Source organism: Harpia harpyja, chromosome 9 (assembly GCF_026419915.1).
Source record: "Harpia harpyja isolate bHarHar1 chromosome 9, bHarHar1 primary haplotype, whole genome shotgun sequence".
NCBI lineage: Eukaryota > Metazoa > Chordata > Aves > Accipitriformes > Accipitridae > Harpia > Harpia harpyja.
In genome coordinates, this window is record NC_068948.1 from 31845167 (window position 1) to 31872340 (window position 27174).

General features: G+C 52.1%; 2 protein-coding genes across 6 annotated transcripts in view; both read right to left on the reverse strand.

Annotated features, from left to right (window-relative positions):
• The window catches only part of KIAA1671 (KIAA1671 ortholog), an 86946-nt gene extending 85844 nt beyond the window's left edge, over positions 1 to 1102 (reverse strand). Inside the window, exon 1 of one of the 2 annotated variants that reach the window (XM_052795366.1) lies at positions 936 to 1102. The gene's annotated coding sequence lies outside the window, so the exon portion shown is untranslated. Of the gene's footprint in view, positions 1 to 196; positions 282 to 935 lie in introns of those variants that run through there. The other variant, XM_052795367.1, reaches the window with a different exon arrangement.
• Positions 1103 to 11298: 10196 nt separating this feature from the next.
• Positions 11299 to 27174, reverse strand: part of SGSM1 (small G protein signaling modulator 1) — a 49606-nt gene continuing 33730 nt past the window's right edge. For 3 of the 4 annotated variants that reach the window (XM_052796781.1, XM_052796780.1, XM_052796782.1), the window contains 10 exons: positions 26748 to 26876; positions 26076 to 26258; positions 23584 to 23655; positions 22185 to 22769; positions 21857 to 21981; positions 20423 to 20505; positions 19949 to 20058; positions 19560 to 19656; positions 18972 to 19139; positions 11299 to 18449 (listed from right to left, as the gene is read on the reverse strand). In XM_052796781.1, the coding sequence (XP_052652741.1) occupies positions 18361 to 18449; positions 18972 to 19139; positions 19560 to 19656; positions 19949 to 20058; positions 20423 to 20505; positions 21857 to 21981; positions 22185 to 22769; positions 23584 to 23655; positions 26076 to 26258; positions 26748 to 26876 (1641 nt within the window). In that variant the 3' untranslated portion in view covers positions 11299 to 18360. Of the gene's footprint in view, positions 18450 to 18971; positions 19140 to 19559; positions 19657 to 19948; positions 20059 to 20422; positions 20506 to 21372; positions 21680 to 21856; positions 21982 to 22184; positions 22770 to 23583; positions 23656 to 26075; positions 26259 to 26747; positions 26877 to 27174 lie in introns of those variants that run through there. The other variant, XR_008236621.1, reaches the window with a different exon arrangement.

Below are 27174 nucleotides of genomic sequence, written 5' to 3' on the forward strand. Positions count from 1 at the left end.
AAACTGCCCACCCAAACGTCAGACATGCTTCCAAAATAAAAACATCTACACATGCATGGGCTGTTATGCCAACAAGCAAAGGTATGTGCATCCACAATTAAAAAGATCCAGTATGATGACCTTAAGCTGGCACTTAAAACTAACTCTAGTGAGCAGATACACTTCCTAAAGTCCAAGGCATAAAAAAGTCACATACCACACTTCTGAAACGCCCGTGTCCCTTCTCCAGACTGCTGTTAACCCAAGCACTAGTCGGCATGGCTGTAAACTCTTCGCGGGGGGAGCATCTTTATTTGTACACGTAAGAATGCCAAGCACATTATCATCACTAATCCAGAGGGGAACAGATAATTGCAGTGCTTACAAAAGTCATCTTGGATTACAAAATAAAGCTCTAATCTGCAGTGCTCGCCAGCAGAACATTATACCCACGAGCCATCCAAATCACCAGGAAAAACCACCTATAACCGCACACAGACACTAAATTAAAAGCACGAAGGGCTTTTTTTTTTTCCTTTTTTAACTCGGAGCACACACACACATGAGGACCCAACTTCTCCCCTCGCCCTTGGCTCTGACGCAGTGAAAAACAAGCAGCGAGGCGATCCCGACACCACCGTGCCGGACCCCCACGGACACCGAGCCCTGGGCGAGTCTGTCCCTAGGATCCCCGGGTATCCGTACCCCCCCTCCCCGGTGCCGGGGACCCCGGAGCAGCACGGCAGAGCCGCCCCAGGCTCCCCCCCCCCTTCCCCCCGGCGGGCTCTGAGGGCGAAGCCGGCCGGGCGGAAGGTGGGGGGGGAACCCGGGGCGGTGCTCCCCTCAGGGTGAGTGAACCGGACCCGCCCGGTGCTTCACCGGGCCGGGCCGCCTTTGTCCCGCCGCCACCAGCGCGGTTCCGCGCCCCTCACCGGGGGCCCACCACCGGCACTTACCCTGACTAGGTACCGGCTCGTCCCTCAGGGGAGCTGAGGCGGGACGGGGGCTGGTTCAGCCGTGCTGAAACTTAGTTAGCAACTTCTCCGTTGCGGCGGAACCCAGCGGCCTGCCCGGCTGAGGTAAACGGCGGCCGGGTACGGCCGGACACCCCCACCCGGGGGCGGGGCGGGACGGGGCGGAGCGGGGGCCGCCCCCCCGCGATCCCCGGGGGGCGAGGGGCTGCCGGGGGCAACGGAAAGGCCGTGGGAGGGAGAGGTAGGGAGGGTCGCGCCGGGGTGCCCCGCCCCGGTCCCGCCGCGTCCCGGGCTGCCGTCGCCGCCGGCTCCGTCGCGCCGCGGGGCGGGGCGGGCCCGGCCCTTCGCCCCGGCGCCAGGAGCCGCCGGCCGCGGCGCGCGCGCAGCCCGGCCCGGCCCGGCCCGGCCCCGCGGGAAGCGCCTCTGTTGCCACGGCGACCGCGCGGCTCCGCCGGGGTGGGCGGGGCCTCGCGCGCGCAGCCCGGCGGCCCTTCACGGGTGGCTCCGCCCCCTCCACCTGCTCCCCCGTGGCCCCGGGCGCGGCGCTGGAGGGGCGGAGGACGAGGGTCCGCGTCCCGGCCCTGGCCCTGGCCCGCGGCGCCAATCCTTCCCCCCGCCCCGGCCCCCGAGGGAGAGGGCCCGGATGAGGGCAGCCGCCCCTCGGCACGTCGCAGCGCTCTGCTGCTGCCCTTCCTCCTCCCCTAAGAACAGCGCAGCCCCCTATCCCTTCGCCCAGCCTCCCGCAGCTCGCCCCCCGGGCCTCTCACCCTCCGCGGGCAGCCGCTCGGCGAGAGGCTGCCCGGGCAGGGGTGGCCCTTTCGGGTGAGCTTTCTGCCACCGTGGTTCAGGCATGAACCGTGGTTCACGGCGACCCTGTGAAGGACCTCACAGACCCTGTGAGAGCCTCCCTGCTACCCCTGCCAGAGCAGCGGCCGCAGCCTTTGCAGCGTGCTCAAATGGCAGCCTGGAAGGCATAGGAGCCCAGTCCAGGGAGCGCATCTCCTCAGAGGGGGAGCATTTCTCCTCAGACTGTGGAGCGGTTCTCCTCAGGTAGGGAGCATTTTTCCTCAGCCTGACACCCCCCATCCCCCGAGGAATGACTCCTGAGTCACTGAACATGCATATGGGCACCTCGGCGGCCCCTCCGCCATCTCCAAGGCCGTGCCACGGTTGTAGTAATTCACGTGCTCCAAATGCTGCTTTTCGTCTTTACGAAAGGTGTGGTTTTGTGTGACGGAGGAGTCCAAAGTCAGCTGCTGAGGCAGGGCCGGTGCGGAGGCTCGTGACTCGGCCGACGGGCAGTGCCCATGCTGCGGCCGGCAGAGAAAGGAGGGCCCGGCTTGCAGCGGCAGGCCAGGAGTGCTAATGCTGTGGCACAAGGGAGAAGGCAGCTCCACATCCTCAGCCCAGCTCTTAGCAGGACCTTGAGAGGTCAGGCAGCAAGCAGGTCCCACGTCCCCACTGTCAGTGGGGAACTTGCTAATCCGCCATTAACCAGCCCTCGAGGGAGCCAGTTCAAATCTCGCCTCTTTTGCAGACATTGGGGGTCCTGAGCAAATCAAGCTGATTGATCTCTTTGTGACCCGTTCCCGAACTGCACAAGGGACGTGACTGACGCTTCTTGGCATGCCTTAGCTATACGGGTGCACAGTCGCTGCCTCTTAGCAGGTGCGTGGATGGGGTTTCAGCAGCAAAAGCATCCAGCTCTGCAACAGCTGCAGGAGTAAACGAGCGTGCCTCACCTCCTCTGTCTCCACCCTTGTTGTATACGCCCACATCCCATTTAAATTAAGATCCCTTTCCCACAGACCCCCCTTGCTCCCAAATCAGGATAATATATGTGTTTTCCCCACCTTAGCAATCCTTTTATCTTCACCACACACGCAAACACAAAGGGATCCCAAATCCATGACTCATTTGCCTTTCTCTTTTCCAGAAACCAAGACATAACCCATCCACTCATCCACCTATCCCCCCCAGCACCCCTCCCTGGCAGGAGTCACCTCTGTGCCAGCACCCACCTTGCAGCTCAGGCTGTTGCTGGCAAATGGTACATGCCCATACGGAAGAGAGTGTGATCCATGGCTCGGATCAGTGTCTCTGCAAAGAGGGTGTTACTGCTTCTTACACCTCTTTGAAGTGGTTCTTGTTCCATCCATGGCTTGGGAACCCCTGCTCTCTTGCACATGGGGCTTTCAGCAAGTAATGTGAAACAATGAAATCATCTGATCAGTTATTCAGGAGCCGCTCTAATGGCAGCACCCTCCACAAAAACACCTATATGCAGCGACGCAGCCAGAGACGAGAGAACTGGCCAAGCCAGACTCTGGAGGCTACATGGCCTCTGGGAGGCTGCATTCAAATGGACAACTTCAAGAAGAGCAGACGCATTCCCAAGAAGCTGCTGCCTCGTTTCCCGCTGTCTGAGGAGGAACCTCAGCGTGTGCCTTTGCAAATGCCGAGGGAGATGAGACCTGGGAGCTTCAAAGTAGCCACAGAAACTCTCTGTGCTTCAAGCCCTGGCAGGCCAGCAGCAGCAGCTGCACCTGCGGAATTGCAGAGCTGCAGGGTAGATGCAGTGGCACAGAGCAGGCCTGGTCTCGACGAGCCTCCAGTGCAAAGCTGGAGGGGCCATATCCTCACCTTCACTCAGCCCCTGTTGCCCTGGGGACATCCCAACCGTGTGGGAAAGAGCATGTCTGTAGCGTGGGTCCAGCACAGAGCGGGGAACCGTGGGACCTGCAGTACTGCTGTGGGGAGCCGGGTACCCCACCGGCCGTCATGCTCAGCCCTTGCACCCCAGCTCCGGCACCAGGCAGAAGAACTGCCACCCCACCGTCACAAACCACCACCCCACCGCTGTGGCTCCCTTGGCAAGCGCAGGACAACGCGCGACACACAGCCCTGGCCCCAGAAAGGGTTTCTTCCCCCGTGCTCTCTCCCCACCTGAGACTGTGTGAACCTTTCTCCCACTGCATTTATCAGCAACTGTTGGACTAGAGTTAACTGCAATCTAGGGGCAGAGTTAAATGCACAGTCCTGTTCTATCACCCCATGTATATAAATTAGAGCTGTAATTCCACCCTGCGGTGTGGATGGCAATAGCAAACAGACACTGCCAGACCCATCTCACACAGACATTTGAGCTTTGACCCTTTGGTTTATGATTTCACCAGAACCGTCAGTGCGATCATATGCAAGCAATATACAGTGAAGGAGTGCTTATATTCAGAAAAAAATGACAGGCCCCTTATCTATGAGAAGTTTCCATTTTTTAAACACAAACATTCCATGCTATCAAACCAACAGAAGGCTCTGCCAGGCTGATGCACCAGTTTACCAGCAGCTCCGCTTTTCAGATGGGTAATGCCACTGTTTCTGCTCTCTACCATACAATTAACTTCCAGGGTGGGACCTTTTCAGAATTAAACTAAGAATTGCATAAAACAGTGAATAACAGCAAATGTTGTGTGCGCCAGCGGGGCTGCTCCAGTGATCTGGTTCGTCTCACATAGTCTGTCAGTGCCCTATAGTGGAGAAATGGGTTAATTGCATATGCCACATGGAGCAACTGCCAAACCCCCGTGTTACACTCCTGCAAACCTGAGGAGATCCCAGGCTAACACCATTGCTGCTTCATTACAGCAGCTGGCCTGCTGCCTCCGCGGGGACAAAAGTCTGCTCCTGCGTCACCTCTGCCGTAACGGCAGCCAGGCTCTGCCTGACTTCACCAGGTGCAATGGCAAGATTCCCTCCTTTGTTCCAGCCATTAACAATATCCGTCTCTTCCCGCTAAGCAAGTTGCTCTTGTTATGAAGAGGTGGAGATGTATGCAAAAACACTTCATCTGGATCTGGGGAACAAGCATCTGCTCTTCTCAGGCCCACGTGGGTTTGAAATGCCCTGGCCCTAAGCAGTGAAGCACTTCAGTGTCCTGTCTTGCAACTCTCCATGAAGTAAGTGCTCCCATGAAAGCCAAAAATATCAGTGGAGGATAAGGCACCAGGAGGAATCGGCCAGGAGCTCCCTGCACATCTCAGGCATTAAGTAGTGCAGGAAGGTGCTCCACTGCCGACTACAGATAATCTGCAAAAAGGAAAGCAGAAAATCCTCCTACTCCCCATCACCACCACGGCAGGGGTCCTTAAAAGCTCCTTTCCCACCTCTTCATGTTCATTCACCATGAAAATCAGTGCAGAGCTACACAGAGAGCACCAAGTGCCTGGCTCAGAGCACAGCGGAGGGCACAGCCCTGGCACAGCCTTCCTGATAGAAGTCCCACAGGCCACGGGACCCCCCATTGCTTCCTCTGGCACCCCTAAGTTTGACCCCTGATTTAAACGGGAGCAGGGCTGGGAGAAGGAGCGCAGGAGAGAGTCCTGTTTTAAAGAAAAGAGTCTGTAAAACACACAGTCCAATGTCAGTTGGATCACTTTGACTGTCATCCGTGCCCTTGCGAAGGTTGAGCTCTGCCGGGGTGCTGAGCAGCCCTGGCTGCAGGCCTGGAAAGGACATCACCCCTCCGGCGGGTGCACGGTGCCTCAGCATTGTACTTTCAGTATCCACAAAATACTTCTTCCTCCAGAAAGGAGAAATTCATCAAGGCAGAGGTCGACAAACCTAGGCTGCTGAAAGCAGCTGTAGCCAGAAATCTTTGTCAAAAAAACAAGGATAATTGAGCATCAAATTTGTATGTATAATGCTCTTCAGTAGGAAGGAGTTGTTAGATTGCACTGTAGTGGAGGTTTGATTGCATCAGAGTGAAAAATCAGTGGGTGTGGAATTTTTGCTGGTTATATAATCTCTGGCGGTTTTGCCTCCACTGATTTGGGCGAGGACACAGCACCCATCCCGGTCGGAGGCCCGCCCTGTGCTATCAGCAAAAGGCACATGGTCAGACGTGGGGGGACTTGTGGGGAGAACAAAGGAAAGCAGATTTCCTGGGAGTCTGTTTTTGTTTTCCCAAGCAGAAGAGTGACTCAGATTTCAGCTCTCACTCCTGTAACTCAGCCAACAACAACACATTGTTAGTCAAAGTGATAAAGGCGAGTATCTTTGTTCCATTTGCTGAACTAATAAAAGCTCCAATAAGCTTGTCCACCCAACGGCCAGCTCAGTCACTAAAGCAGAGACCATGTGCCGAACCCTGAGCCCCCTCACAGTGACGACAGCATCTTGCTCCCAAACAGCCTCCCTGAACTCCTGGAAGCTACTCGAAAAATACATTTACTTCTGTCTAAACCAGCATGGATGATCTCAATTTGTGCATTATCATAGTTGAGAGCTTTCTGATAAATATCGTGAACGCTTACATGTCATTCTAATGCAGCTGCTAAAAGTGTTGCAGAAATGCTTTCACTTTCTGAGAAATGCTCCAGGAAAAAGCACTCTACCTCCCTGTGCTTAACAAACAGCTTAACACATCCCTGCTCTTTTGTCTCCTGTATCTGAGCTTGTTTTTCATGGCTGCGAGGTAGATCATAGAATGGTTCGGGTTGGCAGGGACCTTAAAGATCATCTAGTTCCAAGCTCCCTGCCATGGGCAGGGACACCTTCCACTAGACCAGGTTGCTCAAAGCCCCATCCAACCTGGCCTTGAACACTTCCAGGGATGGGGCATCCACAACCTCTCTGGGCAACCTGTTCCAGTGAAGAACTTCCTTACAGCTAATCTAAATCTACCCTTTTTCAGTTTAAAGCCATTACCCCTTGTCCTGTCACTACATGTCCTTGTAGAAAGTTCACATCCACAGCTCATTGAAATACCATAGTACGAATTGCTCCACCACAGCAACCGCACACAAATCTAGCAAAAGGAGACTCCAAATCCCCGGCTGGCAAAGCCCATCCCCATTGCACAGACCTCTGGCTCTCGGCACCGCTGGGCAGGGTAGGGACCCAAGCACAGTTTGTGCTAGTGCACCTTACCCTGGCATCAGGGTAAGTTAGTGGTGCCTGGGCAAACCATGCTGTACTGGTGCAAAATGCGGCTCTCCAGAGGATTTGCCCAGGTATTGTTACACCCAGTTGTGGGTAAGCCTTTGTATACTGGCTTTATGTTCCTTAGAAAACAGGCATCTCTGAAATACGTGTTAGAACACCTTAACAAGTCAGACGTATCTAGAGTTGTTAACAGGACAGAGCAGACCTTAGCAGAAGTAGGTGTCTAGACTAGAAGTACTTTGTGCTGAGATTTAACATGTTCATTCATGCATGTTAACAACGTGCTATAAATACACCCGATCCCTCCTGGCCGCTGCAGCCACGGCTGAGGTGCTGCGCAGCTGCCATGTGCCGCAACGTTGCAGGGAGGGTGTGTTAGGACAAGCACCAGCAGCCGCGCTGCCAGACTTACCAACACAGCCCCTCGGCTGCCCCTCACCCCCCGTCAGACACAGCCACCACCTTGGGCTGCTCTGGGCATGTGCCACGTAAAACTGGTTTGTCAGCTGCAGTTGCTGCATTCGCACAGGCAGCCTAAGGGCTCAGACTCATGCAGCAGAGGATCAAAATGGACCACAGAAAATACTGGGGCTGCCACCATTCCTCCTGCCCTCAGAGCAGCTGCCACCTTCCGACACCAGCTGATGATGAAGCATCTCCTGAAGTGCTCTTGTTTGCAGCCTGGTGCACAACATCGGGAACAGTTCTTCTTTCTGCACTGGATGGAAAGTGGCTACCCGTTCGGGAGCTGCTTTGCAGGCTGTTGTCTCCTCCGCTGCATGGAGGTGGCAATTCTGATGGAAATTTCAGTGGCTGTACCAACGTAAGTGCTCTTCAAAGCACATCCTCAGGATATCTGCTTTTGTGAGAAAGTATCCCGAGTTAAAAATTAATGAAATTCACTTTTAGGATCATTTACTTTCCTCCATCTGAAGAGTAGGATTTTTGCCATTCTTTCCACACCATGAATGCAGAGCATTTCTGCTTTTGCACGTTGGGGACCAGGCCTTTAGTGCTTAGATTGCCAATTAATATCAGGTAATTAACACATTTGCAAGGGCTGGTTGAATCCCACCCTGACATTTTGCAAACTATGCGTATTTGGGGAGTGCCTGCATCCCCCTTTTGAAGTTTTTAACTGTGAGCTCCCTGGCAATCAATTAGCCTGCACTAAAAACTGGTGCTGTGCCATTAGAGCAAACATGCCCCAAGAAGCAAACATATTAAGGATTAATTAAATACCAGGTTTTATTTAATTAAGCCTCTTCTCATAAGTATGTAGAGGCAGAAATCTGGAGCTAGCATCCAATCTTGCTTTCACTCCTATCCCATTTTTAGAAATGCATTTAAACTTGGTGCTGTTTAAAACATGACATTCAGGCTGATGCAAATCTGTTCTGCCTTCCCAGCGCGAGCGCAGGAACCGACAAGCACAACATCATTAAAAGGTGGCTGATGGCACCAAGCACTCCCGAGGTCAGGGTTCACTTCTTCCCCACTCCCATGTACAACACCCTCCCCGGGGAGCACTGGAAGCCTCTGCGAGCACCCAAAGACCTTCTGGAGTCTGCAGGGATGACAAGTGCCGACCCTGAGCACAGGCAGGGACCCATGAGCGGCTTGTCCTCCCGCTCTCCACTCATCCTCCTTGCATTTTTTAATGAAAAACTTGTCACTCCTGTTACCTGCTGACCTGCAGCGAGAAAGGCACCGCAGCCTGTCATATTGCTACCAGTTTAAAGGTCTACAGATAGATCCAAGAAATATCAAGGCAAGCTAATGAGATCAAGTCCAAGGTCATTTTACGCACTATTACAGAGAGCACTCCCTTGCCTTCCGCACACCCGGTCTGTGTTAGCAGAGGATCACAAGCAGATATAAAAAATCACCATCACGTTCCAGCTCTGGGCTGCCCCATGGCCAGGAGCTGCCCTCACACCGGGCCCCTCTGCCATCTTTCCATCAGCTGTATGTTGGTGCCATTCACTCCCTTCGCCCAGCAGCCAAGGATCTGGCCCGGCCATTCCCTGGTGATTGACAGCCTTTTCCCTCATCTTTCAGTGCTCTATTTCACCTTAACAGTCATCAGTTTAAATTCTCCACACTACCAGGGGGGATACAGCAAGAGGAAGGACGGCGGTGACAGTATCAGCAGGCTGAGAGCAACAGGCAGCAGAGGCAAGGACGTTGCGGTCAGTGCCTGGCCACACACAACATCTGCCCGGGGAGGGACAGGGTCAGGCAGCAAAGCCACGCACTGCCTGGACTGAGGAGGCCGAGAGATGCAATCGGGGAGAGCGAGGACCACGACGCAGATCAAAACAAGCACTGCGACAGGGCAAGAGGGGAGAAGTGCAAAAGGGAGGAGAGGTGACAGTGGTGTCCCTGGGAGAGGAGGGACTTGGCAAGAGCAAAGGAGGGCTCTGGAAGCTGGGAGTGATGGGAAAATACAAATCTCCTCAAAAACGCAGTTCTAACATCATCGCTCTGGCTGCTGGGGATCCTGGGGTGCGTGCTTCTCACCTGGCTGCCTCCATCCCTCCAGGACCCTGGGACCCAGCCCTCGGCTCTGCAGAGCTAAGCTGTTCTCCACCTCCTGCGGAGCAAAGGACCGGCTCCGGGAACGGGACTCGACACTTGTGGAGCTGCCGCGGGGTCTGAGTTTAAGAAAGGGCAATTGTGGGGAAGAGCCACCCCCGGCAAGCTCAGGGCAGTAGGATGCAGAGGGCTGCAGGTTCCCAGCGCTGGGTTGCATCTCCCCAGCCCGGCTACAACCCCCAGTTCCCCCTGCCCACTGCAACCCCTGCCCACCCTCCGGCCGGCCACACTGCCGCTCACTCCGTGCCCCTGCTCCCCAGCCGCGGAGCAGGGCTGGGCTGTGGCAGAACATGTGCTGGCCCAGCGCCATGGTGGGGGCCTGCCCTAGCACTTCTCCAACCCCTCCAATTCATTAGCACGGCACTCCTGCCTCCCCCTCTGGCCCAGCTCGTTTCAGCTCCCCCATCCCACACGCTGTGATTCTCAGTGTCTTCGTAAAACTTCGCCCCGGCCCCAGACGAGTCACTCGGCTGGCGAGCAAGTGGAGCAGACTGCAGCCCTGTGTGCCGGGATGGGAGCACGGATGACCATGGTGCAGCTGGTCACGCCAGCACGACTGGGGGGCTGTAGGCAGAACCAGGAGCCTCTGGCCATTCCCCTGGGGCTGAAGGAGCAGCAGCTCTGCCCCAGACCATCTGCCCTGCCGGAGGCTGGAACTAACAGGATGCTGAGGAGCATCTGGCCCTGCTCATGTGCGGCTCCCGGCAGCCGTGGCATTCTCTTTGGAGTTGTTTTGGAAAGGAGACACCTGGGCAAGACACACACAGCCCCCAGCACCATGGGGAGCCTGGTATCGCCCACATGGACAGAGAGACCCAGAGCTCTGCCAAACCGCAGCAGGCAGCCATGCTTCTCACTCTCCTCAGCCATTCCCCATCCCGCTCCCTACAACCATGCCTGGACTCCCCTGCACAAGCCAGCCTGCAGCCCAGGACCCTTGTCGCCTCTCTCCCCCTGGACTCCGGGTGCTGAGGGACCTCTGCCGAAATGCAGGCAGGTCTCCAGCCGAGCTGCCCATACCCCAGCTGCAGCTGCTGCCTGCAGGGCTGCGCACGCCGCAGTTCCGCAGCACCCAGCGGGGACGAAACCAGCACGCCTCTGCCCGCCCCGGGACGATCTCCTCCCCAATTCACTTGTACCCAAGAGGCACCATTAGATCTCAGGCCTTCCCCTTGCCAGCGCTGCGAGGAAATAAGAGAAGCTGCCATGGAGCACAAAATAAACCAACCAGGAGTCGCAGCGCTGCACAGAGCTATCCGCAACTTTCAGAAAATAGAAGTGCGTTCCCCACTATAGAAGTGCTGGAAGTGGGAGAAGGGCAACCGAAAGATTCTGCTCTAGAAGATCTCAGGCCATGCACTGATTCTTACTTGGAAAAATTCCTTGTCAGCAGCTTAGAGAGCACAAAAATAGCTTGGTGCAGATTAACTTCATTGGAATTACTGTTTCATTAATGGCACCAGTGAGCATTTACTGACATGCATTCAGCAACGAGAGCAGCTTTTTCCAGACCAAAGTTGATACCAGCCCAGTTGTTTTGCTGTGGCTTTGAGTGCTCATTAAAAATGAGTAGCAGTTTTTCTAGCAACAAGGAGTGGGTATTCTGAGGAGGGCAGCAGAAGTCTGTCCTCAAAACAAGGGTAAAAGCACCTGAGCATCCCACTGCTCCCCCAGAGACGAAAGCATTTTTGGGCGCAGCACAGATAACCCCCAGTGCTCTCGGAAACAGCATTTCTGAAGCTGCATCAGTGCTGCCTTTTCTGGGTAGTCCATGTTTGCTGTCTTACCAGGGACTCTGCAGCCGTAAAGAACAACCAGGATTTTATTGATTTGAAAACACATTAACCATAGAGAATAGAGCTTTAATTGTTCTTTCTGAACAACAATAAGGAACAGTTTACATAAAAAACAAAAGCATGGATAAAATAATATAAAACAGATATTATACCACAATGTGGAATTCAAATAATCTAAGAACATTAGCAGCACTTCTACAAATACATTAAAAGCAATAGTGCTCATTAAGCTCGGATAGAGCAACTCCCAGAGACCAAAATGGCATCCAACATAGAAAAGCAGCAATTCAGTGTAGGGCAACATAAAAGTCTAATGCCAGTACATCAGATACATTCATAACCCTGCTGTTGAGAGGTAATCCCGTGTCCCACAGAGTTTGGGATTGTACCTGTCATCTCCACGACGGCTGCAGCAGGGTGACAGCCCAGCATCACCCGCTCACCCTGCCAAGCTCTCCAGAACACACCTTAGCACTAGGGATAGGGAAGTGACAATCGTGGGTCTAAGGTTACATGTGAGTTGGATTTTTCAACAAAGGTTTTCATTAATTCTGTTTGCAAAAAACAGCTTTCTCCTTCCCTGGCTCCTGGGAATTACTCTCCAAGAAGAGACAGAATTTCTGAGAATTTAAGTAGATCTTCTTATGTAGTCATGAAAATGAAATTTTTAGTATCTCAGTATCCAGTATTAGGATTTTCAATTCTTTACCTCCCTATCAGTGAAGCGACACCGATTCTTAAAACTTCCATGTACTTTTTGAGATCTTGTGCGTAAATTTTAGCATCAATTTAAAAAAAAAAAAAAAAAGGTGCTTTTAACCCCTTACAAAAAAGTTGATGAAAAGTGGCCATCCTCCTAACCATCTCCCACTTCAAGCAGCAATTAATGCCCATCCCCTGCCACATGCCGAGCTCCTCAGAAGCTCTCACCACCACCGAGGGCACAGGAGACGGCTGCTCTTGCTGGGCAGAGGAAAGTCGTGACATCTCCGGAAGACCTGAGAGTCTCTGCTGAGGACAGCAGCAGACCTGTCTGGTGGGGCAGAGGCTGGGACACAACCTGCCTGTTCCAGACATGGCTCTGTGTGCTGGACTGGCCCCGGAGCCGATAGGGCCACGGACCCTCCGTGTGCCAGCAGCTCAGGAGCCATTGTGCCCAGCCACGGACCAGAGGCCGTCACCTGCAGCTCCGTCTCTGGGCTCCGTGCTCAGTCTCCGTGTGCAAAATCAATTTAAAAAAGGAAGTTATTAAACTGCAAAATGGGAATTTAAGGTTGAATATGCTTGTCACTAATCTAAAATTAGACACATATTAAAAGACTGCTATGGCTATTCCAACAACATACATTCTCCAGGAAAATCAGGATTCCGACAAAGTTTAGAAGAAATCCAAACAATCTAAGCTGTAGAAACACATAGCTATGGCACCAAAACAGCCTTAACTTTGGCCCACACTGCCACCATGAAACATAAACGTGGTGTGACTGGAGACCACAAAGACATCAGGTGCCTTAATCAGCGATACGTGTTTACTTCAGGGCAGGCAACGAGGATAATGACCTTGACTGAAGATCATCGGAGTGCCTGAAATAGTAGGCAATAGTAAGTGGCATTTTATCTACTTCAGGGTATCTGAAGACTTTTGTAATAATTTCTGAAAACTGGTTCTGGTGAAAGTTACAACCCTTCCATATTGCTAGAAAATTGTCACTTCAGCTATAAGTTGTGCTCTTTCACTATCAATTTGTGCTCATGAGAGAGTAAAATGCTGAAAATGTGCCCAGAACTGTTTGGTACTCGTGAAAATTCCCAAACTGAGTGAAAAATATTTGACAGATGTTTTGATAAAATGACAATCATTTTGGCCCCACTGATGAACGCGCTCAGAGGCTACCACTAGCTGAACAGCAATGACACAGTAGAGAGCAGCAATTCAAGATAGTACAAGGTATTTTTAAAAGCAAACTTATGTGATGAGAATCCTGAAACTGGTCCTATACCTATTTTGAGGACTGTTTGCCACAGTGGCTCCCAGTGCAGAGAATTAGCCAGCTACTCAAAATGAATGGGGAAAGGAAGGAAAACTAGCCAGCCAGATTAAAATAAGTAAACAAATAAATAAAGAAGAAAGAATAAGAAGAATCTCATCCCATAAATTGCTCTTTGCCACCAGCCTGCCAGAAGGCCTGTGTCTCCAAGGTAGGATTTAGGGATGGGCTCAGCTTGCCCATGGATGGGTTCCCAGCAGAAGTGCGATTCCAAGCTACCACATCACGAATAGTCACTTCTCTTGATCTGTTTTTTACTTATCAGTGACGACGGTTGCAGATACCTGCATTTCTACTGCTGGTTCTAGTTACAATAAAAGGTATATTTGGATATTTTAAGGGATGTTCAAAATGTAAGAGGCTGGATGAGTGCAGAACAGGGTGGCAACAAGAAGCTCCCATGCAAAAAACCTTCTCAGTCTTCATGAAAAATGTTAATAGCAAAGCAATTCAGGGACTCAGCACAGTACAAAAAAACCTCCTATAAAAATCACACATTTAGGAACAAAGACAACTTCTAAAGCGTTTACATGAGTAACACTAAAAGAGATGGGTACCAAGAGTTATTTGGTAGGTTGCATTAGCAGAAAGCTCAAATGCAGAAAGAGAATCCATTAGTAACTCCCTCGGGGGAACACGGGGCCAGGACACAAACATTCACTGTATTTAAACATACCGAGATTATCTGCAAGCTGAGCAGCTTTAACAAAAGATAAAGCAAAAACCCCACACCTCTGCGGATGCTCAGTGCGGGTGCAACATGAGTTGAACAGCTCAGCCCGTGGAGTCCGTCTTTCACTCAGGCTCAGCTCTGGAGCAACTTGGAGCAGGGAACGCCGGCTGGGGGCAAGTGGGATGCAAACCTCACTGCACCCAGAGGAAGGACGCAGCAGTCTCAAGTCAGAAGGCACAGTGGCTCGAGCCCCTGATCCCACAGAGCGAACAGCAGCAGGCTAAAGATAGTCCCTGGCTTGTAATGCCATTGCACAGGGTGGATTTCAGCTGCACAGAGCTGCTGGGATGAGACATTCCTCTCCCCCAAGGAGCCAGACAAGATTACTGTATATGGGCAAGTGTTCCCCTGTGACGGGCTTCTCCCTCCACAGTAAACAGGCAATCCTCTGGCTGCACAGCTGGGAGAGATCTGTGCCATCTCACAGGGCCACAAGGATTCATGCTGTTGGAAACTCAGAATAATGCTTTTATCTCAGGGCAATCTAGCAAAGGGGGCAGAACCATGCAGGAGAGGCTGAGGCAGGAGAAGGCCTACGAACAGCGGCACAACAAAAACCTTTGCTTAAATTTTAGTAGCTTTTAACCATCGAATAGATCTTGAGCCCCAGACTCCTGGTGGCATTTCACGCTGGGTCTCCACAAGCACATAAACCTGCCGGTCATACAGCAGCTGCCCCGGAGGGATCAGCAAGGAGCATGGCTGCTACTCACTGCAGCTTCTGACGAGATGCTCAAAACCGAGCTGGGACCACATGTGGACAGGGGCTGTGGAAGGGCAGAGCACAGGGACTATCGCACACAGCCTATTCCTGACCTCCCGCAGCTGCTGTCCTGCCCGCTCCTGTGCTGGCAGCACGGCGAGGGTCTGGCAGGATGGGCAGCCGGGGAACAGCACCGTCCACCAGCGCAGGGCCTGGAAGCTGTTCACGTGTCCTGTCTCAGATCTGCATGGGAACACAAAGCTGGACCTCCAAGTTCAGACTCGAGGCCTCACAGGAGTACTCGGGAGCAGACGGTCTTCGCTGGCTTTTGTACGAATTAGAGTAGAGCAGTGCATGGGGGGCACTGCGTTCGGCAGAGCTAGTCTGGATGAGCACTAGTTAGGAGAGCAGATCAGCTCCGCAAGTACTCTGTACGGGTCATGTGATACTCCCTTCCTAACAAAATGGTACGACCAGCTGCAAAGGAGAATTACTTTAGTCCTAATTTAAATGACATACCATATTCTTTGGACTATCCCATTTCTTTGCAACCCACACCAAGCCTCAACTCTGCAACTGTTCTTACCCAAGCCAATCCCAGGGCAGGCACAAAACCCTGCACAGCTCGAGCAGGGGTCTGCTCCTGTGGACTCCACTCAGCGCCATAGCTGGAACAAAGCTTTTTTTATTATTATGGTTTTTTCCTCCTTTTTTTCTTCTTTTCCAGTTTTAAAGGCCGAACTAAAATCAAGCCAAACTGAGGTCATGATGGTGGTTCTGCTCTGAGCTTCCTGTTGCCGTACCAGAACAATTCTCACAGTACAGGGACAGCGACAGATTGGCACATCATGGAATAGGTGCTATAGAAACCACACAGTTCTTAGAGGCAAAAGATTTCTTCTCCCCACCCCTCAAAAAATAACTCACTTAATTCACATATATTCTCTCTATACTGTATATATATATATAATATATAGACACAATTTTCTGGTAAACATTTACAAGATATTGTAAAGAACATTGAAAAGATATATCTCCATTTGCATAACAATGCACACTCACATACTTCAGTATACAAGGACACACAGTAATGTACAATCAATAAATAAATACCTTTTTCCCCCAGAAGTTATTCAAAAAACACTGCTATTGAGCGGCCCAAAGACACTCTCAGTTAATACAGACAGCAAATATTGTGCAGAATTTCTTGGCTGTTTTTGCTTAAAACCAAGGAAAGAAAAACAGAAGCTTGAAAGATAAAGTGTCAGCGACATTGCTTGATAAGACTGTATTTAAGTTGACCTGTTGGTTCGTGTCCTTCAGAAAGGGGAGGACAGAGCACTTCCCCTTTGGAGAATGTGATGCAGGCAGACTATTACCTGTCCTAGGACCTAGAGGGAACAGGAACAGCCTGGTAGGGAGGGCACAAGCTTTTCGCTCTGCTTTGGGGAAAGATGAAAGATTCACACAGGAACCGGCAGATTTGAAGCTCAAATGCCTTTGTTTCCTGTGCTACTACAGACCAAGCACTCTTTGGAGATTTAATGCAGAAAATTGCTTCAAAGAATTTCCTAGATTGGTGGTACACATTTGCTTGTTGGGATTATGAGAAATGAAAGGCTCCCCATTGCTCTCACCCCCTGCTGCAGTCCTCTTCCCCAAAGGGCTCGGGATGCACTACTGTTCCCTTGTTTTTCTAGCTGCAACCTCCATGTCCCAGTACTGCAGAAAGACTAGCTGATTTGCTCAGAAACTGCAAACCGCTTCACCACACTCTGCAGAACTTTTCTGAAGCAGCAGTCTTCTCTTCTGCTGATTTACATCTGTCTCTTTTCTGCAAGCAACATCTGACACATGCCACAAGTAAATACAAAACACAGTCAGCACAGACAGATGTTCCACAGAAGAAGGGAAGGGCCCCTTTTCCCTTCTGGTGAGCAGCACTCCAACAGCAAGAGAAGAGCAGGGCCTTATCTTGCAGAGGGGAGGAGGAGAGCACACACACATCACACATTGCATGGAGGGGGAACACAAATTTTTGCAGCAAAACTTGAGAGAAAGTACCCTTATTAGAGAGCTACAAGCCAGCATCTTCCTGGCTGCTGAAAGCACACGTTCAAGGCAGCCTTCTGTGGCCATGACAAAGCCCTCCCTGGCTGAACTAGACCTACCAATAACCTATACTCTCCTTTTCCTTTATTGTTTTTACCTGAGTTGAAAAATGAATCCAAACCCTCCGTAGCACAGCCTTAGCATGACACAGCAGCTCAGCTCTCACGCTGGTAGTGCTGGAGAGGCACTTCATGCAGTGTGCTCCAGGGGCTGCAACACTGGAGAGCCACTGCAGGAAAAGTGGCCACAGAAGTGCATCTTCCAAAAGCAAAGACCACTCAGGGACCTTGGGTTATTTTCCTCTTCACAGGCATGTAAAAGAAGCCCACCAAGACCTAACTGGAGACTTTCAGTGGACTTAGGGGGCTTTGCAGCCAGCCCCAGAAGCACACAGAAAACCTGCAGGCACCAAGGGGATTGTTTGCACTGTCTAGCTTTGAGCAGCTGGTCTTTTAATTAATAGAGGAAGGCACCTTCAGAGGGAAAGTCAGCACAGTCACCGAAGTCAGGAGCTCTGACTTGCCTTCCGAGGAGCTCTCCCCTAACAGGGTTGCAGAGGAACAATAGGGAGACCAGACTCCTAACACAAGCAGCTAGAGTAAGGCAGGTAAGAAAACCTCAAGTCTAGAGTTCCCAGAGGAGGTTAGGACCAGATTTTCCAGTGTTCAGAGAGCATTACAGAAGCTGGATTTTGAAAGAAAAACCCAATGCTGAATTTGGAGCTCTTCTGAAAATCCACCCAGAGCTGAAACTCTTGTGTGCTCAGATATTGTAGTAACAAACAATGTTAAAATCCCAGGGAGAGAACAGAGCCCTAAAAAAAATACTAAAGGGGATGCTATGCATCAAGGGACAAGATCAAAAGAAGAGGAATTTCTGTGATCAAAGTCCCTCTCTGTTACTGGCAGAACCTTGTAACGTTAGTAAGAAACTGAGTACTAGCAGCATCCCTGTATTGCCCAGGCTTGCAGGGCTGGCTGGCTTCCCTGTGCCACAGGGTAACGGCTGTCCAAGGAAGCAGCTTTATTTCCTTGCAACAAAGACTGTTGAGCCTGAGTCAGCCCCGAGGATGGTGGGCAGCTCTGCCCTCCCAGACCCCGAGCTCTGACCTGGGATGCTGGCAACTGCCTCAGCAGTCGTGGTGGTAACCACACTCGCTGACCTTCTGCTGCAGCAAGGCGAGGAAGCGACTGCCTGGGTCCTGCTTCCAAAGCAAGTCCTTAGCAATAAAATGCAATTGTACAGATCTTTGGTTAAGTCAATGAAGAAGGCTGCAAAGATCTGAGCCGGGGCCCCTGGACCTAACACTGAACACAGTACTTGGAGAGCTAAGGGTACTTCCAGTTTAGACAGCAGCATGTGTCCAACTACCTTATTTTCACAGGTGTGGCACTTTGAGAAAAAGGAGAAGGGGAGGAAGCATTGAAGGGGAGTCCCGACTCTTTGTCTGGATGCCTCGTCTTCCCCATGTCCTTCATTTGTTCTCGATCAGAGTCTGGACTTTATAGACAAGGTCCCGAGCCAGCTTCAGGATCTGCTTGGTGTTGTGCCGCTCAGCCATTTCTGGAACATAGACAGAAGGAACCCACAAAGAGGCTAGACCCGAGCAGCTTGGCATCTCGAGGAGAAACCCCAGCCTCACAGCTCTGTGCTTCTCAGCCAAGCTCCAGGCAGGAGCTGAAGCTGCAAACTCCTGCCCAAGTTCCCAAGTACTATCCATCACAGAGACACCTTACTCTGAAGAGCCATCATTAACCAACTCATCTTGGGATGATTACAGCCAGCAGGAAGCACAACCTACGCTCACAGCTCCCTTCAAGCACGGCAAGGTGGGCTGTTGCCAGGGTGGCAGGGTGGCTTCCCCCAGGCACCACACCAGACCCCCTCAGAGCCTGACTGTTCAGGGGCAAGGGGTCTCTTTACCATTGCGTTCCAAGTATCAGCATCGCACAACCATACACTGCTCTGTTTATTTTAAACATCTACCAGTATAGCCCAGATATGACTCTCTATAGTCAGACAGACATGTGCTGCCTACATCTGAGCAGCTGCCACAAATTCAGCCCAAGAGAACACAAGCTGTACCATTGAAAAACTTGATGATGTCTGTAAAATCCATGTTGTTCTCCAAGATTATGTCCCGGTACATTTCCACCAAAGCCAGGGCTATGAAGAGCACATAGTGTGCAGAGGAAACATGCGCAGCTGCCCAGATGGTCTCCCAGACGGCAAACACGTCATCATACACCAGCTCTGTTAACAGAGGAAAAAGCCCAGCAGTTACTACACCAGCCACGGGTTTACAATCATCCTGACTCACAGAGTTCACGGCAGCACTGGGAAGACACGGTGGGTGGTTTCTTCTCACAAGAACCTGTTCCAGTTGGAAGCAATAAGTAAGTAGAGACAAATATTCTGGCCTGCAGCAGGTGACACAGGCTTCAGGACACAAACCCGGTGGAGGCTCACCAGCAGCTCTGGAACAACAGGTTCTGTATCGAGACAGAAAAGTCAGCCACAAATCTACCAGGGAAAAGCAAAACAGGAACACATGGTAAAAAGTTAAGTTCAAACAACTGAAGTTGCAGAGTGTGTTGAGAAGCATGGAAGCTTGGCAGACCTTGCCTTCTCTCCCCATTTTCTGGTCTCAGCTGCCTCCCTCCCAGCACGCACCTCTCTTGAAATCCAGGAGAAACCATCGGTAGCAGAAGTAGAAATGAGTGTAATCACCATTCTGGTGCATCAGCTCGAAGAGCTCAGAGTCCAGAATCTGCCAAGAAAAGCAAAAGGAAACTCAGCAGCGCACACCAGAGGCACCAGCCATTCCTCTGTCTGCCTTCCTCCATTCCCTCTGCTCTCCTACCGCACCACCTTCCTCCCAGCTTCTCCCTCCTTTGCAATCCTGGCACACGTTACTCCCAGGCTGTCTTTACAGCCCCCTGCTCTCCCTCCTGCTTCCCACCACTGAAAGCTCCTCTCAGCCCCTCCGAGACCCCCATCCCAAGAACAGCTTTCCCCTTCTGGTTTGAGAGGCTGCCGACCCTGTGCCAGGAATCCCCCACCTGGATCAGAGATCTCATGTTGGCAAAGTGGGTGTCCATGGCTCCTCCATGGGGGAAGTTCTGATTCATCCTCTTCATAAGCTCAGTGAAACAGCTGAAAGCCAGAGCCTCTGTGCAGGGAATAGAGACAGCCACTGCTTGGTTGCACAGACACTGCTGCATCTGCACCCGCATCACCACACCCCGCCATCCACCCACAGCAGGAATATCCTTCCCTGCTCTGCACACAGTGTCAGGAGCACACAGCAGGGACTGGCCTTGGAAAGACACCTCATGCTGCAAAAAGTACACACTGTCCCCAGGCTGAGCTCCCAGGAGTCAGACAGCATCAAGTACAAATGGGATCCTGCCACCAGCTGCTCCACACCTCTGAGCATGGGACCCTCCCACTGCAAAGGGCCACCACCAGCCCAGCAGATCCCCCCATACACTCCCACAAAGGTGTGGGGACAGCGCAGCAGAGCACCCACTCACCATCATCCAGGATGACCAGGAGAGGGGCTAGCAGGTCACACATCCCCTGCACATAGCCAATCTCAATGTGCTGCCAGATGTAGCTGTATGAGAGAGCAAGAAAGGTGGCCCATGAGCCTTTCCCATGCCACACATGAGTGCCACAGCCTGCCACCTTGCTTGGCCTGCCTGCCTCTGTTCCTGGGATGTTGGTGTTTCCTACATGCTGCCACCAATGCACGGCGGCAGGCAGGGCAAATCAGACCTGTTTATTCTGTTACACCTGTGCTCCATTCCTCTGCAGCCTGCCTGTAAATGATTAAGTTCCCGTAGTGACTTGCAGGTAAGCCATGCATGGCACAGCCCTGGATCAACACCCTGCAATGTTGATCCAGGGCTATGCCATGGCCATTGCATGGAAATCAGTGCGAGGAAAAGTGAAATAATTTTTGCTTTTGCACAGAAAGGGGAAGGTGGTTGGTCAAAGGGCAGAGACTGATAGAGTTTGTCAATTTATCTCTCATTCTCACCCTTCCCCCTCAATTCATCCTCTTGGCGCTCTCTGCATGATATTGCCTGCTTCGCCTCACTGGACCCAGTCTCCCAGGAAGCAACCAGCCCTGCAGAGATATCTTCCCATATTTGGTAGCGAGTCAAAATGTGTTCAGAGAGGACTCAGATCCACTGCTGGCACAAGGGAATAATCTTTTCCATCCTGCCCACTAGTTTTCCAAAATCTGCTGTATTGTAGGTCTCATCTCAGCAGAGATCTCCAACTCTGGCTGTTAGATAAAGTGACAGCTCTAATGAAATAGCACCTTCTCCTCATATTTGCAAGATGAGTAATAATATTTTAGCCTTCGCTGCCCTGAAGCAGCCACAGCTGCTGAGCTGGAGCTCATTTGAGTCCGTGAATGTCACACAGCAACCTCTTAGTCACAGGGACTAAGCAAAGAGAATCAGAAACGCACCCAGGTATTGCTGTCTCCTGGGTTCTTGGGTAGGCATTAACCACTCGGTCGCTTCAGGCACTTCCTCATTAGCACTACAGCTCTGCGGGCTGATCCTCATTAAAACATTTTCCAGACATATTCCAGAGAGCAGGTGGGCTGCGCTGAGTTCAGACCACGGGGCAGCATGCCTGTGCAGCCCCAGGGAGCCCTCTGCGTTGGCCAACAACCCAGACACACGGCAGTCACGGGGCAGAGCAGCACAAGGCAGGACGGCTGGACTCCTCGGTCTGGCAACCGTGAGGTCCTTGGACCTGTGGCCCCAGTTCTGGGACGATGAGGGGATTTGGGGGAGGAAATCAAGGAGGCAAAACTCAGTAACCAGAACAAAGTTTGAGGCTGCAGCCTCGAGGTGAATTCAGGAAAACCAGCCACCAGCATCAGGAGCCTGCTCCCATCACACAGAGGGCTGGCAGGCCCCCACCCTGACCCCCGCAGCTCCCACCTGCACATGATGTTGCGGAGTTTCTCCAGGTTGGCAGGGGTGAAGTACCAGTAGTTGCGATCACACCGCTGCACGTCCTTCTCAATGCGGTGCAGGTTCACCGTGTACATGTCCAGTAGCTCTGGCTGCCCAAAACAAAAGCAAAGCCGATTTGTTTATAAACAGAAACCAAAATGAAATTTGCAAGGGCAACAGAGCGACAGGGCAGAGTTTGGGTGAAAGGTGGAGAGCCCCTGTACACCCAACTGCAGGATTAGCACAGGGCAAATGCAGGTAAATAGCGAGGCACCCAGGAAGAAACCCATTTGGTGAACAAGTCCATACTTACAGAGTAGGTGACACCGGTCGAGGAGACAGCAGACGCTTCACTGTTGGCCAGATCAGCTACAGCCAGAGAATCCAGCTGCGGGTACAAACTCTCCATCTCTGGCTCCTCGGAGAGATTATCTTCACTCTCCACCAAGCTTTGCTTTTCAGCTTCACTGTCTGCCCAGCTCTCTACCACAGTCAGGGCCACAACGTCACGATCACGCAGGACCCTTGCCGAGCTCTCACCCATGGGAACAAAGTCCACACTTCCACCAGTGGAAAATTCACCTTCCAGGCTGTCTTGGCCCTGCAGCTTCTCCTCCTGCTGGGCACCATCCAGGTCCTGTGGACCTGGCACGTCAGACCCACCGACCTTTCCCTGAGAGCTGGCTGAGGATTTGTTGGTTTCCAGAGCACTGTCCTCATTGCTGAAGCTGCGCTCCGAGAATCCCGAGGCGATGGAGAAGTTCTGGGAAGAGGGGTGGCCAGAATCAGGGGAACACATGCCATTGGGAACCGTCCCGTTGGGGATCTTGCTTTGTTTGCCATCTTCCAGCTGAGCATCTGCTTCAGTCTGTTCCACTTCATCAACAGATTCAAACACCTGCAAAGCACGAGCAGAGCGCCATGTGAGAGCGAGCAAACCCCCTGCATTCAGCAAACTGTTGGGAACACAGGCATTATGTCCCCAAGAGTTGCATTCAGCGGTTTAACTGCAGCTATTAGGGACATAATGCCCACGTTCCCAACAGCGGGGAGGGAGGAAGATCTGGTCTATATGTGCAGGGCTTATACAAGCAACCAGTGGAAGAAAGCTCAGAGGACTTGAGGGCATTTTAACTTACTAGTGCTCTGCCTGGCTGTGGCTCCACATCTTTGTTATAGCCAGAGACAACTTCGGCCTGAGCATCTAGCTCTCTGTCCCATTTTAACTAGACTGTTGGAGGAATTTCTCGGCACAGTCCTCAGCCTTTAGGTTCCCCTGCCTGGATTTGGCAGGTCAGTGCTCAGTTATTTGCGGAGCTCGGAGCCCACAGTCCCTGCTCCAAAGAACTATGCTTTACTTAGCATAATATATTGGGCAGAATGTCATTTAAACAGGTTGGTTAAACACATGGTTACTAACATACGGAGCAGCCAAGGGCCCTCAAGTGTGAAGGCCACACAGGGGTTGGTCCTTTGAGCCTGGGCAGAGCAGGCTGGTGAATATTAAACACCGCCAAGCAGTGCACAGTTCTGACCTTAGTGGCTCCAGAGGCAGGTTTGCGAGTCATTTACTTCCTCCAGCTACCGCTTCTGTTTGCCAGAAATCATTACGGTTATTGACTAGTGATCAGCCCAAGCCAGGGCAGGGAGCCGTATGCTGTTGGGTGGCTGGTGTCTGAACGAGCAAGAGGGGACAAAGCGCTGCTGCTCACCTGTGTGCTGGAGCTGGAGTCGCTCTGCAACCGGGCATGATTCTGTTGGCCAGAGCTGCAGCTCTGCGAAGACTGCAAGAGAGAGGGAAACGGCCAGTGAAAAGGCAAAGAGCATGGTGTCTGGAGTGGGGGGGGAGGCTCATGCCACATTATCAGAGGTGGGCACAACTGCATGTAAAGAACAAGCAGAAAAGGCATCCAATAAATTCTCATATTTGACCCATGAAAGATGTTCACATCACATCAACTCTGCCGTGCAGATTTGTCACACAGCATAGCACCCTGCCTCAGCCTGCCACTGACATTTACTGCAGGAGAAGATGACAAAAAAACAAAGTCCCAGGCCAATCCGGTTGTTCAAACACGGTATGTTTGGGTCTGAAAGAAACTGCTCTCTTCTAGCCTTCAGAGAGGTCACGCTGTCTCCCTGGAGTGCAAATTTCTACAAATCTCTGTCCTAATTTGGCAGCAATGCAGCTCACCCCATCTTAGTTTACATAAACGATGAAGTCACAGGCTATAAAACAATCCCTCCAAGCATATTAATGTTTTTTTTCCTTTTCTTAAAGGACAAATATTGATGTTTCAAGCCAGACTCAGTCAAGGCAGCCCCTCTAAAAGTCAACAGCACCTTTTTCTGGCTTCCAGTTCAAGCACAGAAGAAAGCATCGGGCTTTGTAGCAACCAGTTCAGAGCTCTGCCTCATGGATTCCCTCTGAACAACGAGTCTTCACTAAAGAGCAAGTTCTCCGTGTTATCTGAGTCGCCCCTGCACCAGGCTTGTTGTAGCACAGGAGCCTGCAGCTGCTCACACTGCACCCAAGTTGGGATGTACAGAGCATTGCAATGACATCACACACAAACAATAGGGTTTTAAGAAAACACAGCACTTTCAGAACAGCAGCAGGAGTTGTCCCCACCCTAGTATTGTGGGTGTTTGCTGGGTAGGGCTCTGATGGATAGAGGAAGGGCGACAGTTTTCCTCCATTACCATGGAACCATTTTACAACAGGAAATTTCAGGATGAGATGGGAAAAGGGTAAACCTTTGCATGTATCTGCCAGCTCCCCTCCCAGGGCATGTTCCCAGAACAGGCAGGCATGGATACAAAAGAACCACAGCGAAGATGTGGAATGATTCCTGGGGCTTCAGCAACACCGACCATGCAGCCCACCTCCGCTCATCCCCTGCAAGACCTCTGTCATCCAGCTCTTTCACACAGACCCCGGTTCAGACTTGCCTTCCCTGCATCTCTCCCTCTCTGTACACACACGTAGCCTGCATAGTTGGGGCTGAGCTCATCTCTTTCCAAAAGCACCCACACAAACTCCCCAGAGGAAACCAGATGAAATCTCCAGTGCTGCACGTACCAGCTCTTTTTGGTTTGGCCTCCGTTCACCTCCAGTGCGGCAGCACGAGGTCAGATAACCCAGCACCGCTCGCTCTGTCGTGCTGTTCTCCAAGGACAAAACCCACACAGAAACACTCCCTGGACTCTGTTCCCAGGACTGCCTTTCCTTTAACAGGCTTTTCCCTCCACACCCTTTGGTTTGGGCTGTGGATCTAACTCCTCGCTGCACTGCTAAAAGCCAGTCCCATGGAGCTGTGTGCCAGGGCCCAGCTCTGTCCCAAATCTGTCCCACGACAGCACGGTGTACTGAGGCTGCCCCGAGCCCTGGAGGCTCCTTCACAGCCAGTCCTAGAGCCACCCCGCTCCTCCTGCCCACAGGCAGCGGCCCAGGCTGCTTCTGTGCTGAGCAGCTGATGGAAGAGGGAACCAAGCCACCAACTGACCTGTTTCACAGCCCCTCAGTGCCAGAAACATGGTCCTCCTCCCTCCACCTACTTCAACACTGACTTCCATGGAGCTAATCCTGATGTGCACCAGTTTGTACCTGAGTGCAAACCAGGTAGCGAATACTTCTTGTTCTCCAGAAATACCCACAAGGAAAATTTCACAGGACTGGTGAGAGCATCTTGATTTGGACACGCAGCTCCACAAATGAATTCTGGCGTCCTGGCTGACCCACTGCCCTCTGCCAGGACCCCCTGCCCTCTCCCAGCTGCCCCTGGCTTTCAGGCCCTCTGTGCCCAGCACCCCTACCCAGGGTCACAGATGCGGAGCTGTTCAGTGCCACTGCGGATACTGTGGCTGCAAGAACCAAAGCCAGTTTGTTAGACCTCCAATACATCACTCAGGCTGCAGACCAAAACCTCTCAGTCAGTGCAGTACCACACAGTATGGAAACTGGGGTTGTACTGCAGGAGATGCCCGCTCCCTATTTCTAAACATTCTGGAAGACCAGATGAAAGAAAACAGGTAAGAAAGCTCCAGTCCTAACTTGCGCGGATTACAGTGAGCAATGAGGCACAGAGGCAGGCAGAGGTCAGGGAAGGAGGGTGAGCAAGAGCTGTGTCTCCATCCCTCCCTGTAGCACAGGCCAACGTGGAGTCGAGCTGGACATAGCCCTCCCTGAACCCCCCACCCTCACCTCATTGCTGATCGTCGAGTCCCTGTGCATCATCCTCTGAATGTGGGAATCCAGACTGGCCCCGGAGGAGCATTTGGCCAGAGCTGCTGCGTGTGACTCCTTCTCCCGCTGCCGGACGATGGCCTCGCAGCCCAGCCACTCTGCCATGGTGTGCTCATAGCAGGTGCGGATCTGGTCGTCAGCCTGCAGCGTTTAAGAGACAGAGGGTCTTTGAACAGCTGTCCCCTGAAGAGCCCAGAAACCAGCACCTCCTGCATCCCCCAAACAGCCCTGCACAGAGAAATGCATGCTCGTATTAACTCTGGCTAGATGGGACATAAAGTCACCCATATCCTACACAGTGCCAGCCAGAGCCTGACTCACAAAACCTTGCAAAAATTAGGACAGAAAAACAACCATCCATCTCCTGCCTGCCTTGCAGAGGTGTGCAGGGCACTGAACATAAGCAGCCAGCAGCTGCACAGGGGAGCATTGAGCTTGGTCCTATCAATTCCTGCTTATCTGAGTCTTTTTCCCACCTCCTATCTACAGCCGCAGTACAAAGGGGACAAGACACCCAGTGGAGTTCACAGGGTGGACTCTGGCTGGCATAGACACTTCAAGCTGTGAAATATCCAAGGCACATCAATGCAATACAGCAGGCTGCTGAGCTGGCAGCACGCCCATACCAACCTCTTTCCTTTCTGCCTCCGTCATCCCAAACTGATAATGGCCCAAAAGGAAGGGCCAGACAGCCTTCCTGATCTCGTGCTGGATCCCGCCATAGTAGATCAGCCGCAGCAGCTCCTGGTCCTCGTAACTCTGTGGGAATAGCTCTGAGTCAGCACACAGACGCAGCCAGGACCACAGCCCATCAGCTGGCAGATGCAAGGGCAACCCCAGCCCAGCCATGCTGCCTTTCAGCACCCAGAGTGCTGCCCAGATGCTGACCACCTGCAAACTTGCTACCCATTCATTGCAGATGCTCTCTCAGATCTCCACTTGGGCTTAAGCGCAGCCAGAGGCCCCTGCGGACGGACATTTTGGGAAACACTGGCTCACCACAGCCAGAAAGTGGCCCAAAGTCACTCAAGGTCACTGCTGTGCCTCTGAGCCCTGG